The sequence below is a fragment of the Phascolarctos cinereus genome, unplaced genomic scaffold (assembly GCF_003287225.1).
Source record: "Phascolarctos cinereus isolate Bilbo 61053 unplaced genomic scaffold, phaCin_HiC Scaffold_5;HRSCAF=322, whole genome shotgun sequence".
In the NCBI taxonomy this organism is placed as follows: Eukaryota; Metazoa; Chordata; class Mammalia; order Diprotodontia; family Phascolarctidae; genus Phascolarctos; species Phascolarctos cinereus.
This window is the reverse complement of record NW_027555958.1, coordinates 418,961,882-418,976,952: the sequence shown is the minus strand read 5'-3', so window position 1 is coordinate 418,976,952 and position 15,071 is coordinate 418,961,882. Positions and strand designations below refer to the sequence as shown.

Here is a 15,071-nt window from a genome sequence, read left to right as displayed (position 1 = left end):
TAGAGAGACACAGGGGAAGGTAAAGCTCCTAAGTAGAAACTGGTAGAAAAATTAAAAGTTAGTAAAGTTGAGAGAGGACAGGGGTAGTATTGAATCTGAAACTGGAGACAAGAGATTTAAAGAAGTGATTACAAAGTTATTTTCCATATATTAGATTTTAAAATATTTTAAATCAAAAAATGAAAACATACTATAAAATATTTATTTGATAAAAATAATTTTATAATCTATACAGAATTGAATAAAACATACAACAGATAACTTCCACTTGTTTGCAAAACCATATACAGTAAGTTCATCTGTGCAAATTGGATTCTTCTAAAAACTCACTGCACAGGTAAGACCTTCTTTTCTTCTATAACTAAAGGTTTATGCGTTCTACCTGACATTCGGAGAATAAGGAAATAAATGCTTTGGTAGCCAGACATTTTGATTAGGTCATAATCTATTTCATCATTAAAAAAAAAAAACCTAATACACTTTGTGACAACAAACTGTGGCTTATTTTAGAATGAACAATCCCCACAAGAGAAAATAATGTAAGAAACCCACAAATCCAGTAGTCAGAAGCTATAACTTCCCAAGGAATCATTTCCTCCTTTCTCCTCTAGCTTGTTCCTGCCCATCTTCTTCATCTTAAAGGAAGGTATGAGGAATGACCTATTATCCTCATCAAATTATACATGTCCTAATCAAAGCAGATGGAAAGCTGCTACTTATCCCTCCCTCCCTCACCCCTATGTCACTAATGTGGTTTAGTTATGTCCTTCTAAAATTACAAAAAACAGAAACAAACCATAGCTCGGGTAAGAGCAGCTACTCAGAAGTAGCCAGAATAAGGCAACGCCATCTCAGCATGATTGGCTTCTCATAATGTGACATAAATACAGATATGTTTCACACACATTGGCAGCCACATAGGAGACATTTCAAGGTCAAGTGGAAACAATTTTGTTTTCCTTCATGTAACTTGGAAACAGAAACCACCATCCACTTCTAATTTTAATCAAATCTTTAAGATGATTCCACTTCTGAACTTAAAGGCAGATTTCAGGTAAAGAACCCAACAGACAATCCCAGGCCTGCTTACAAATTACATGGTCCCATTTGTGCAAAACAAAACAAAAACGCCACCCTGGAATGGTCTTGGGTGCCCATCTTATCTTGCATAAGAGGGAGACCACAAAAAGACGGGAAGTGAAGGTGTTTTTAAATCTTCCTCTTGTCTAGAGCTTAAAGAAAGGGACAGCAAACACTAAATGCGCTGGTTGGAGCCACAGCCCACAATTCATTCTAGGCTTCATCATAACATCAGAATCTTTCATACTAATGAATTAAGTGTCCCTTAAGTTTTCTGATAAGATCCGTTCATTTGGCAATGAACTGTTTAGTGGGTCAGCAGGCCTCAAGCTCGCCTTTCCTTGTACCTATATGAGCTTCTCTGGGAAGCATAATGAGTACTGTACGATGTACTGGTGAAAGTACACACACATCTGAGAGAACACGTACAGTGAGCTGAAAACAATAATTTAAAATAAACACTCAACATATATTCCTTAGGGAACAGAACCACAGCAAATATTGCTCACTTGTGATAGAAACAATCATTTACACGAACACAAATAAGTGAGTATGTGTAGACAAAGAAAAATTGAAACTGTGGGAATAGGTGGTACAGAGGTGAGTAGTGCCATAGTGTACCTCCATCCTGTCTGAAGAGTGCTGACCCATGGGGCCCATGCCTCTATCCCAGGGCACAGGGATGGGAATGACCTTTAAAAACCTTGACTTTGCTTTCTAATTAAATGCAGAACCACCCCTCCTGGTCCCTCTTTCCCTGGATCCCATGCTTTCACTTTAGCAAGTAGACATTCAAAACAAGGCGAAAAAAAGTCATCCTTAAATTATCTCACATAAATAATCTATAAAATCAACATTTCTTCTTGGATCAATTATGGAACACCAAGAACACAGATTACAAGTGGTTGCTCTGAAGCAGAGAACTGCACATTCAAACACTGTCATAAATATATGCCTATAACTTAGGGAAAACACAATGAACTCCACGTCCAGGCACCGTTGTTGGGTGAAGCAGCACTCAGGTTCTAAGGCTTCAGTCTCCCCTTAGCTGTGGGTCATGCAGTGGTCACTGGAGAGCTTAATTCTGTATCTCGCCTCCTTCTGTACTTCTTTATAACACTGACTGCACCATTAATTAGGAAAATAATGGCTATGAGTGCAAAGTAACCGGCATAGATCAGGAACTATGGGGGAAAAAAAGAACGTGGTGAGAAAAGAAAACACAGCATGTGAACAGACTTCATTTCAAAGCAAAGAAGGTGCTACTGCCTGACTGCCATAATGAAAGGTGGAATCAGAGCTGGCTATGTCTCTCCAACAGAGGGCAGTAAAGTGTAAGCCAACCTCTATGCTAAGAGGACAACATTACCACCAGCATCTGGTCAGATTGACTGAGTGCCTGCATACACACAAAGGGGCTGGGGGCAGACTCTGTGGAACAGAGCGTTCATACAACCCTCACAGGCCCTGGGATGTTTATTTACCCATCCCGTGTGCTGCACTGGAAACTGGGAGTCAGAAGTCCGAGGTTCAAATCCTGGTTCTGAAACTACCTGTGTAACCTCAGTTCCCTCATCTGTAAAATGGGGGGACCGGACCAGCTATCCTCTGAGATCCCCTCTGGACTTGAATAAATCACAGGAGGCAGGGGGGCAGTAGTAATTAGATCACAGATTTGGAGTCAGAGGGCTATGTGGACAGGACAACCATCAAATGAATGAAAGTATTTCTATTATCCACAGGCATTTGCACAAATCATTTTTCCTCCTTTCAAGATATTCATATAGGGGCAGCAAGGTGGCACAATGGATAGAGCACCGGCCCTGATGTCAGGAGGGCCTGAGTTCAAATCCAGCCTCAGACCAAACACCTGACACTTACTAGCTGTGTGACCTTACGCAAGTCACTTAACCCCAAGTGCCTTTAAAAAAAAAAGATATTCACACGGTAAAAATGGAAGAGTGAGTAGTCCGCACATTTGTCCTCTAGAAGTCAGAAGGGGCTTCCTGAAGAAGACAGGATTTCAAGAGGAGTTCAAAAGGAAGTGGATGAGAAATCAGGAACAGCGGACAAAGAAAGCCTCCTAGGTGTGAGGTGCATATATGGAGAAAACAAAACTGGGATTGGAAACAATCAATGAAGGGCGACCTGGGTGAGAGGCAGGGCAGCCCCTATCAGATAGCCTCTTCACTAAAGCCCATCTTAGACACCACTGAGTCAGGACCTCAACAAGAAATAGGGCAGCCTTAACATCAGATGAGTTATCTGAGAAAAAATGGGCTCCAGATATCACCGCCTGCCAGCATGACATTTTGGCAGCCCTATTCTGTCCAAATGAGAGCATCAGCATTGGGAAGGAAGCCATAGGTCTTACCTGAGTGGTGATCTCCAAGCCAAGCCCACTGGCGTCCACCACAATCAGAGTGAGCAGAGTCTGTAGCGCCAAGGCAATGAACGTGTTCACACCAAACACCAGGGCATAGCGCTCCATGCTGAGGTTAGTAGCAATCTGGAACCTTAGGAAACAGGGCACGAAAACACTTAATCACAAGTACTATTTCCTTGGCTGGTTACAATTTTTACTTTAACTCTCAACACACCTCTTCTCACTTTAATTCCCTTCCCCAAGAAATTAAGAACACTTGTGGCCATACAGGAACAGACCTAAAAACAGATGTGGGATTACATATAAACGTACACACAAAAGTTTCATAAAGGATTCTCGAGTGAGCCCACCATAAATGCTTTTCCATTCGTGTGTATGATAGTAATAACATAATTATGCCTCATGACACTCTATGGTGTTAGCATAGTGATAAGAGTGCCAGCCTTGGAAGGCCTCAGGAAGACTGGGGTTAAGCCCTACCTTTGCCCTGTAATAAATAGCTTTGTGTCTGGGCCACAAGACCTACCTCTCAGTGCCCTACCCAACTCTCAAGACTCTAACTCACAAAAGAGTCAACCATTTGTACCAGGGAAGGGAATTTCCCACACAGACAAAATCATGGGGGGGGGGGAGTGCAGCGGTGGAGCCTTACCTTTCTAAATCACTTTATGCTTTTCAAAATTATTTTAAAATTTTATCTTTTTATTCTCACATCACCTGGGAGGAAGGGAAATTTCGTAGACAAGGGACTGGATTTAAAAGATGTTAAATTATTTGCCCAAGGTCACATGTAGTCAGAAAGTGGCAGAGCAAGGTCTCAGATCCAGGCATTCTGGCTCCTTTTGCTACAGGGCGTGTCCTATCTAGACAGGATATACACACAAACACATATTTTGTGTATGTGTTTTGTGTATATTTGCACAAAGATGTATATGTATACTGCATAGGATGTAAGAATTACTATTCTTTTGTCTTGGAAGTAGAACATTAAATTTACTTCCCAGTTTTTGAAGAAACTGACAGGTCCTATCTGGAGGAAAACAGAACCTATCTCCCCCAAAGCCTCCCTGCCCTTTTTCCAGGCTTCTGGGCACCTGAATACGTACGTTGCTATGGTGATGAGCAGCATGTAGATGATTCTGAAGACGACGTAGGACGAGTAGCACACCCAGATGTTGTTCACTTTGTCCATTACGTACACGGCTGCTGCAATCAGGAGGGAGAAGAGGGACAGCGTCATCTCGCCCCACGTGGACCAGGATATCTTTATGTAACCAACTGCAAACACCGCAACTGCCCCTAAGAAAAAAGGCAGGAGAGCAACTCGGATCACTTTTCTGAGTAAGCAAAATCACAATTCCCAGAAATTCAGCTCAAGACACAAAGGAGTTAAATCAATAAAGGAGGCATCTGATAGATTTTGGAGAAATTGGGATAACTGTGGGGCTCAATGATCAACAGAAAAAAACCACATTATTTACATCCACAGGTACGCCTAGCAAGGGGTGTAGACACGCCCTATGGTACCAGCTCTGGGCTGACTTCCCCAGAGAATAAAGTGGAGACCAGTGTCAGCCCCGCTTTCTAGGCACATCTATGCCCATATCTGCAGACTAACAAACTACAGGATTGGTCAAAACAAAACAAAACAAAAACACACTCTTCCAACTCCTTTAGCAACCTACTAAATATATCACACCCAGCCAGAGGCAATAATTATTTTTTAAAAATAAATTTATATTTGGAAAATATTTAACCAAAGGAAAACGGTTCTAGTAGAAGGTATAAGAGATTGGTAGTATGGAGAGGAATTTAATGCAAAACTTTGCTTGAGAAGAAACTTTTTGAACTACAGCAAATCTTTCAATGTCTCAGTACGTCGAGGTCATCCATGAAATGTTCCTATCCGTCTCCTGTCAAAGGACAGCATTAGGTGGTGGAAACAGTGCTAGACTGGAGTCAGGAAGGATCTGAGTTCAAATTCCATCTCTGACACTTAACTAGCCGCATAAGTAAGCATGGGCAAGTTGACAACCTCAGGGAGCTCACACTGTTTACTCATTTACACAAATGTCACAATGACTCTGGTGGTACTTACCTCCCTAGACCATTGTGGGGACAGAAAGAGAGAACGCTTATAAAGGACTCAACAAGTTGTGATTGTCACCATTATCACCATCTGGGAGAGACTACAGAGGTGGATCAATGAAGAAGTACTTCCTGAGTGTACCATGTGGTATTATGGTATGGAGAGTCCCAAGGAAGCCTAAGAATAGCGAGCATTTCTATAGTGCTTTAAGATCTGCAAAATGTTTCACAAATATCATCTCACTTGATCCTCATAACAACCTTAAGAGGTAAGTATTATCATTATTATTATTATTATTATTCCTATTTTACAGATAAATAAATGGAGGCAGATAGGAGTTAAGTGACTTGTACCCATGGTCACACAGCTACTAAGTGGCTAAGGTAGGATTTGAATTCAGATTTTCCTGACTCCAGATCTAGCTCTCTATCCACTGTAGCATCTTGCTGCCTCTACAAGATAGCTCCTGCCCTCAAGTTTTTAATTGAAAAGACAAATTATCCATACGTGAATCGTTGGTGAATAATACAAGACTATCTTCAGCGTGAAATTTTGTGGTGTGGCCTAGGAATAGTAGGAGTTCAGAGACTGGAATTCCCTGGGCCACAACAGCTAAGGAGAGCTTCAAAGAGGAAGGGGTTGAGTCTAGCCTTGAAGGACAGGCAAGGCTTACTTGAGAAAGAAGGGGGAACATGAACAAAAGTCTCAAAATGGGGATTAAGATGGCATCTGTAAAGAAAGAAGGAAGAGACCAGTCTGAACAGAATGGGAAATAAGGGTGTAGCAGATGCCAGGTAGGAGTTTGGATGGACTTACCCAGCAGTGTTGAAACTGCCTCCACTCCACCATTATAGATGGCGGCATTGCGAGAAGGCATCACTTTCTCCCACAGACCTTGTGTGTAATTCACCACTTGGAAATAGCCACAGGTAGAGAGGGCCCACCACACCGACCAACAGAGCAGAGGACGGGAGGAATAGCACGCCAGGAAATCTTTCCACAGGACCTTCAGCACCAGAAGGCGGTCTGGCTTCGACTTCTACACGGGCAAAGGGGCCGGGGAGAACGGGAAACAAGACAAACATGACGAGCCCTACACCAGACAGTGACGGCTTCCAGTTTTCTAACATCCTTGAACTTTTTGTTGGCTTACAAAATCTGTCTATTTCTCGGAAACAAGTACTTGCTAACAATTACACTGACAAACATTTTGCAGTCTCCTGCCTTCCCAACAGTTTGCACTTGGAAGCACCATAATACGATTAACTCAATTGGTAAGACCCCCTACTGAAGCAGATGACAAGTTCTCCATGCCTTAAGATAATCTTTTTAAGTTGCTGTGGCCAAAACATTTCCTCACCTGATGGCCAACATTTTAGTAAATGAATTTCTCCAGACTTAACTAGGTGTGTCCTTGAATGACAGACAGGTATATCGGCTGTTGCCAGGCTACCCCACCACAATGAAGCTTCCATGTAAAATTTAGAGACTAGGAGGTGTACTCTTGGTAAAAAGCAGGGGGCAGGAAAACACAGAACCTCAGAGAACCTCAGAGACTTATCGAGTTCAATTCCTACTTAAAGCCTGAGCTCCTACTCTGGCAGTCTAGATAAAACGTGTGTGTGTGTATACACACCGAGCATTACACAATGGGGACGCAGGGTACAGGACAGTATTTCTTCCTCCTTGAAGTGGCCCCTAGCTCGTTCTATTTTTTTAGGCAGCTCTCATTGTAAGTCAGGTTTTTCTCATGTTGAGCTGAATTGTCTTCTTCTAACCTCTAACCTAGGGTCGGTTCTAGTTCTGTCCTGTAGAGCCAAGAAGAACAAATTTCCTCTTCCAAATGCCAACTCTTCAAAAGTTTCAACCAGCTCTCCCCAAATTGTTCTAAACAGCTTTTGCTTCTTCAGGCGACCTTCAGGTGTCTGGCACCTACGAGCCCTTCACAGTCTGGCTCCGGCCAACCATTCCAGGACACTGGCCCCTTCCTCCCCTTCACCCACTCAGGCTGTGCCCTGAGCTTGCAATCCCATCTCCCACCTCCATGTCTTCACACGGGTTATTTTTAACACCAGAGGCACTCCCTCTTCATCTCTGCCTCTTAACATTCCTATTTCCTTTGAGCCTTAGTTCATGTGCTGCCTAATCCCAGCTCAACTACTCTCCAACCATGAGCTTCAATATCCTCACTTGTTAAATTAGGGGTCTGCAGCAGACAGGCTCTACGGTTCTTCTTCTAGTCCTAAATCTATGACTATGACAAGTCTTCACCCTCTCATCCCCCTGGTTTTTTAGTGCTCTCTTCCCCTTCTTCAAATTACATATTTACTTATCTATTGTGCCCCTTTCCCCTTCCTTCTCAGAAAATAAACCTCTTGAAGGCATGGACTATTTCTCATTTTGTTTGTATCCTCAGTTATCAGAGCTGTATCATGCATACAACAGATTCCTAATAAATACTTACTGATTGGATGGGTTATGATAACACTTCCACTCCCTTCACCACTACTGCCTTCCTCTGTCTATTCTCTCGCTTTTCAATATCCCTTTGGCAATCTAGCCTCTGGATTTGGGCACAATGCTCTGGCCTGACCCAACCAGAATATGGCAGGTCTATTACACACCACAATCAGGAAGGATACTAAATACTTCTAGCTTTTTGGGCTAAAAGTGTATCTATCACGCTGCTAATTCATATTGAACTTGTAGTCCACTAAAAGTCCTAGGGCCTTTTTGTATAAACTGCTGATACTATACTTTGCAGCTGAGTTTTTGAGCCCAAGCAAAGGATTTTATATTGACTCCCTTTCATACAATTCGTTTCAGCCTATTGTTCTAGTCTGTTGAGATATCTTTGGATAATAATAATAATAATAATAACAACAACAACAAATAAACCACAGCTGACATTTGTAAAAGGCTTTAAAGGTTTACACAGCACACGTTATCTCATTTGAGTTTCAAAATAATTCTGTGAAGCAGAGATTGCACTTTTATTACCCCTATTTCACAGCTGAGGAAACGGAGGCTGAGACAGGTTAGGCCATTTGCTCACGGTCACGAAATCATTGTGTCAGAGGCTGGATTTAAACCTAGGTCTGCCTGGCCCTTCTGTTCAGTACTCTATAATAAAGAAGTATATTGTATCTATGTATAATACTATTTACATATATATAGATATATCTATATATATCTATATACACTAGCTCTATTATATATAAGTAAATAAGAAATACTATAGAAGTGTATGTGTATATATAATGCACATATATACATATATGTGCACACATAAAATACTATGCACATACACTATATATACATATACATGTACATACATACATATATATTTAAAAAATACTAGCTCTCCCTATCATCATCTTGTCAGAACTCACTGTGCAGGGAGATAACACTCATCATATTAACTAGCACCAAGAACAGGCAACACTTTATTAACTACTGCCCCTCCAATTTAACACCAGCAACAACGTTAGTCAGTAAAGGCTGCACATCTTGACATTTGCTCACGAAAGCACATCACTAAAACAGCAGTTATTTAACACATGTGATTCTTGCCTCCTCAATGAGACCGTAACGGTCCCCGCTGTCCTTTATGAGGAAAGCATCGCCGGTTCACTGTTAAAAGGACTTCCAAGAAATGCCTATTCCTGTTACATACGCTCTGCTATGGAGGGTGGGGAGGGGAACAAGTACTCATTTAGAAGTGAGAGCACCACACGGTGCAGTTAAAGCAGGGATGCAGTGCAGCACAGTGGGGAAAGCATCGCGCTGGGAGTCACAATGAGGGACCGTGGACAACATCCAGCTGTTGTAATCCAGACACTTAGCCAGTCTGCCTCTGTTTTCTCATCTGCTAGATCAGGGTTTCTTAACTTGGGGTCTGTGGACCTCTGGGTTATGAATTTAGGGGAACTGAGAACACACATGAGAAAAAAATGACATTGTTATTTCTGCCAGCGCCCAGCTGAAGTTTCACATTTCCTTCAATTGTGAATGTAGGCAACATACTACAGTAGTATTAGTCTTCACTGGACCGTCCAAGGGGTCCGTCCATGACACACACACAAAAGGTGAAAATAATAAAAGGTTATTCGATGGTCTCTAATAAGGCCCCTTCCACTTCTAGCATTCTGTGACTTTATTATTAATGGATCCAGTGGAGCCCACTGACCCAAAGCCAACAGAAAAGCAGAGGCAACATTCTCATGTCGGCAGCATTGACTGTCTTCCCCTCCCAGCATCCCTGTGCTTTCTGATTCAATGACAGAAGGACCCTTTGGTCTGCCTGGTCTGCTTAGTTCTTAAGCTTTGAACAGGATGTAGGAAAGTGCTGGTTTGTGGCTAAGTGGAACAGCAAGGTGAGTTGATCCCAGGAGCCCCAGCGGTGTGTGTAGAAGGAAGACTGTCATGGCATATTCTATCAAAGGCACAGTATCAAGAATACTGCATTTGGAATTAGAGAAGCCAAGTTTTAAACCTGGCTTTCCTACTTACTACCTGGGTGACCCGGGACAAATTATTTAACCTTCCTGAATCCATCTCTTAATCTGTAAGACAAGGGATGGCTCCAGAAGATGTTGAAGGTTCCTTCCAACTTGAAAGTCCTTGATCACATAATAATCTATGTGGAGAAGCAGAAACAGACTTTAAAAGAAAGACTGGGGCGAGATGTGTGAGTCTATGGCCCGGAGTTGACAAGTGGGTAATATCAACATAAGAAAGAAGAGGGCCTTAGGACAGCGGCCCACATTCAGCAAGTGAAGGCACCACATTTTCTGACTCATTTCATTCTACTCCCAATCCACATTCAGGGCAAGCTGGACTCCAGCTGTTCCCTCATTTGGTCCTGTAGTTTCTCACCTTCGGGTATTTGGGCATTTGGGCAGGTTGCCCTCCGTTCTTGGAATGAACTTCCTCCTCATTTCTATCTGATGAAATCCTGCTCATTGTTCAAAGGTGGGAGGGGCTCAGGTACCACCTCTTTCCTGAAGCCTTTTTTAATCCCCTCCACCCCACCGAAAGGGATGTGCTCCAGGCCCTTATCACATTATATTCTGTACTGTACTTATTTCTGTACATAGTAGAAACTGTCCCATTAAATTATAAGTTCCTTGAGTACAGGAGCTGTTTTGTTTTGTTTTGCATTTATACCCTTCAGCACCTAGCCTGGTACCTTGTACATAGCAGACACTTAATAAGTGTTTCCTTCATATTACCAGGCCTGGTTGCTTCAGATACAACCTGCTGATGTGTGTGTGGTTATTTAATAACAGGTTTGCAAAGTCCTTCACAAATATGATCTCATTTTATTCTCACAGCTACCCTGGGAGGCAGGTGTATCTCCATTTTGCAGATGAGGAAACCGAAGTAGACAGGGGGGAAGTGACTTCCTCCAGGTCACACAGCTAAAAAGTGTCTGAGGTTGAATTTGAACTCTGCTCTTTCCTGATCCCAGAGCCCTAGGCACTAAGGCGCCATCTCACTGATCATATAGTATCTGGCTGGCATTTAAAGTCCTTCAGTCTGGCTCCAGGCCATCTCTGCACACTCAATGAACAAAACTCACTTTCCCACATTCTACATTTGGCCCAAACTCAGGGTTCCATTTTGCACAGGCTCTTCCTACCCACTCCCTCTGCCTCTTGGAACCCTGCCTTCTCCCAAGTGAGGTTCCCCGCCCCCCATAAAGGTCTTTTCAGATCCTTCTACTTGTTAGTGGTCTCTGCTTCCTCAAATTATCTGTGTAAATGTTATATCCCTACAAGCAGAATGTAAGCTCCCTGAGGATAAGCCAGTTTTTGGTTTTTGTCTGGCTTTTATAGCCACAGTGTCTAATACGATGCTTTGCATACACTTGGCACCCAATAAGTATTTGTTCCCTTAAAATGGTTAACTGCCATCTGCCATAGTATCAACAAATCAAACTAATGGGCTATTAAAGAAATTTCCAATGGATTTTGCAACAGCTATTAAGGGCTTTAGGAATAGGGACCACAATTGCCTACATAAGGTTCCCAGCAGGTGCATACCAGCTTAGTTTTAAAACGTAATGTTAACTATGTTTTACTCTACTTTTATTTATTTCGTTAAATATTTGCCAATAACATTTTAATCTGGCTCCAGCTCCATGAAAGTGCCACATGTGTGACACCTTTGTACTAAATGATATCCAGTCCATAAGACATCTTTAGATATCTAAGCTATCTAAAACCCTTTCCAGCGCCAAATCCTATATTATTTTTAGTAAGTATTTAGTTTTTTAAAAAGGCAATTTTACTGTAGAACTTGAAATAAATACAAACTTCACTTTATCTCTTTACCTATAGAACATACTATAAGGAGGGCCCCAAAGAATGGGTGTATAATTAAGAATCATATTAAATGTGAATATAGCTATAGAAAAAAAATGGTCATGGGACCCAAGAATAGAAAGTACTAGGGTAAAAACTCCCTATTACCCCAAATTATAGGGAAAAAAGGAAAGCAGTTTGATGAAAAAATAAGGTTTAGGTCAATATCTTTTACCAAAAATTCTAATAAATTCAAAATGGATATATGATCCAAGCATGAAAAAGTCAAATCCTAAAAAAAAAAAAAAATTAAAGGAGAAGGGAAAAATATATCTTGTATAACTATGGCATGGGAAAATTCTTAATCAAGGGACAGAGATTATTATATAAAACAATTTTAATTGCACAAACTTTTTTAAAATTTCACAAGAATTAATATAACTAGCATAAGAAAGGAAACTATCAATTAAGAAAAAAATTTTGTTGCACATTTATTTAACAAATTTCTAATATCTAAAATGTATAGGAAACTGACAAATATATAAGAACAAAAGCCATCTACTTACTCATCTTGCTGTTCCACTTAGTCACAAACCAAAACTTTCCTACATCCTGCTCAAGGCTCAGGAGCTATGCAGACCAGGCAAAAAGGTCCTTCTGCTGTTGGTTGACTCAGAAAGCAAAGTGATGCCAGGTCTCGAAGGTATCCAATCCTGCATTTATGGTAGCATTCACATCACTTCACTGCCTTAGTTTGGGTCACTCAGGTCCAATGTCACATTCTGTCCCATAATATGGTATAGTCCACTAAAATCCAAGGCCCTCTTGGTATAAACTGTTTTCTAAATACATTTCATTCACGGTACTCAGTAGCTGACTTTGTGAACCCAAGCGTAAGATTTGCATCCATTGTCTCCGTTACTAAAATCACCGAATGTTAGAGCTAGCTATCAAAAGATATGAACAGGCACTTTTCAAAAGGAAGAAATGCAAATCATTCAAGAACCATATGAAAGAATCCTCCAAATGATAAGATCCGTGAAAACTGAAATAGGGTCTTTGAGGTTTTGCCTCACGTGGCTCAGACTGGCCATGATGGTGGAACTGTGAACTTGGCCAACAAATCTGGAAAAACCATTTGGCATCATACTAGGAGAGTCACAAAACTGTCTGTACGTGCCCCCTTGACTCGGGGCATAAACCAAAAAGAGGACAAATCAGTAGAAAAGTCTCACACGCGCAAAAACGCGTATAGCAGCATTTTTTCTGTCTACATGGTAGAAAAGAATCAGAAACAAAGTTGAAGCCCATCAAATGATGAGCAAACTGGCTGAATGTGCTGGTACATGAATGTACCATACTGGTGAACTATAAGAAATTATAAATATGAAGAACTCAAGGGAACATGGGGAAAACTTGTATGAGCTGATGTAAAACAAAGTTACAAAACCAGAATAATTTACATGATGAGCACAATAATGCAAAGGAAGTAATGAAAGACAGAAGAGTTCTGATCCATCCAGTCAAGACTTCACAGGACAGATAACGTAGTAATCTTCCTCCTACCGGAAAAGAGGTAGGGGACTGTCAATGCAGAAAGAGACACAGAATGCCAGAAAGCTGTGGTGATTTGTTTCACTTAACTATACTCCTTTGTTACAAAAGACGGTTCTGTGGTAGGGGAGAGTCACTGGGAGTGGCGGCAATGTTTTAAAAGAGTTATCAATAAAATGTTTATTCTAAAAATTCTGGTAAGAGCAATAGGGCAAAGCAGCCACGTGCACAGTCACACCTTTTAATTTAACGTGTGTACAAAGCATGGTCATGTAGGGGGGAAAAAAAAGACAGACCACCATAAAAAGCACACTTGTGAACTCCCTGAGGTTTATTTCAGTGTCGTTCTTGGGGGCTACAAAGTTGGCTTCATTAATTTTTTAAAAGTTATGACACCAGGCCTGCTTGCCATCTGGGAAGCAGAAAACATAAACGCTTCCTGAAGACACTAGGCTTAAGGGAAACTTTAAGAGGTTAAAAAACTAAAAAGTCTATGAAACTTATGTACTAAGAGGTATCCTGAGCAAAAGCAATCTAGGAAGTAAGAAGAAGCAAAGGGTCAGAAAAATAGTAGAGATTTCCGGGTGGTGAATGAGAATACTAACTGATCCAATATGGCAGCTGACCCACTATGTCCATCCAACTACCATCCCCCTTTCCAGGAGATGAGCTCAGACAAGCACAAAAAATTTGTCTGAACAACTCTAAGATAAACCAGTTGGCCCTCCTTAACAGTTCCCAGCTAGACAGTTCAATCTTGAAAATATCCCTGCTGTATCAGAGCTAAACCAATTCCAAGTAAAGGCGATATTGTTCTCGTCCTTAAGGCACGTTCAGTCTGAGGACCGTCTCCCACGAAAGAGAGAAGCAGGTACGCAGATTTCTAAAATGTTATAATAAGATAGATTTATTTTTTTCAAATGGCTAGGAAAACAGTATTTAAAGGAACCCTATAGTGAATCCTTCTGTAATGTGAATACCGCGCCTCCACCATAAATCATCTATTTTGTAGATGCAGATTTGTATGCAGCTAGATTCCAATTAATGCCCATGAATCTCCTGAAACAGTGACACTAAACAAATCCTCACCGCGTATCTCCATTGTGCTGACATCCAAGACCATACTTGACACAATTTTGTCTTCAAATAGTACAAATTCTAATACATGTGACACTTCTGGGGAATTTATTAGTCATATTAATTGGGATTTAGCTGTGGATCATGGCATGTCTGAAGGCAAAAGTTAGGGGGAAAAGGGTCACTGAACTGGCTCTTAGTAAGCTCAGATGAGCCAGTGACCGTTCAGAGCATTTTTCCCTAAAGTCACAGAATGTCTAAAGTGAAAGGAACCTCAGGGGTCACTTAGACCAAGGTTTCTTAACCCGTTTTGGGTCGTGGACCCCTTTGACATTCGAGAGAAGACTATCACTGTGACTTGTTGTCCATGTTCCTGACTGAAAGAAATTTCAGTTAGAGGTTAAGAAAGAAAAAAATGTAATTTTCCATGATCTGGGCTTAATACAAGGAAAGTGGAAAGGGTGACCTTGGGAGGGGTGGATTCCTTTTCCCCGGGGGTCTTCCAGCAAAGGCTTGGTGGCAACTAGCTGAGGGTGGTGTGATGAGGATTCTTTTCTGTGTTTGGGTTGCACTAGAT

The 15,071-nt window shown here is 41.4% G+C and overlaps 1 protein-coding gene across 2 annotated transcripts in view; it reads right to left on the bottom strand.

The window, feature by feature from the left end:
* Positions 1–180: 180 nt before the first annotated feature.
* The window catches only part of SLC19A2 (solute carrier family 19 member 2), a 35,791-nt gene continuing 20,900 nt past the window's right edge, over positions 181–15,071 (bottom strand). For both annotated transcript variants that reach the window (XM_020974699.2, XM_020974700.2), the window contains 4 exons: positions 6,372–6,594; positions 4,573–4,765; positions 3,455–3,596; positions 181–2,264 (listed from right to left, as the gene is read on the bottom strand). In XM_020974699.2, coding sequence (XP_020830358.1) covers positions 2,136–2,264; positions 3,455–3,596; positions 4,573–4,765; positions 6,372–6,594 — 687 coding nt within the window. In that variant the 3' untranslated portion in view covers positions 181–2,135. The remainder of the gene's footprint in view (positions 2,265–3,454; positions 3,597–4,572; positions 4,766–6,371; positions 6,595–15,071) is intronic.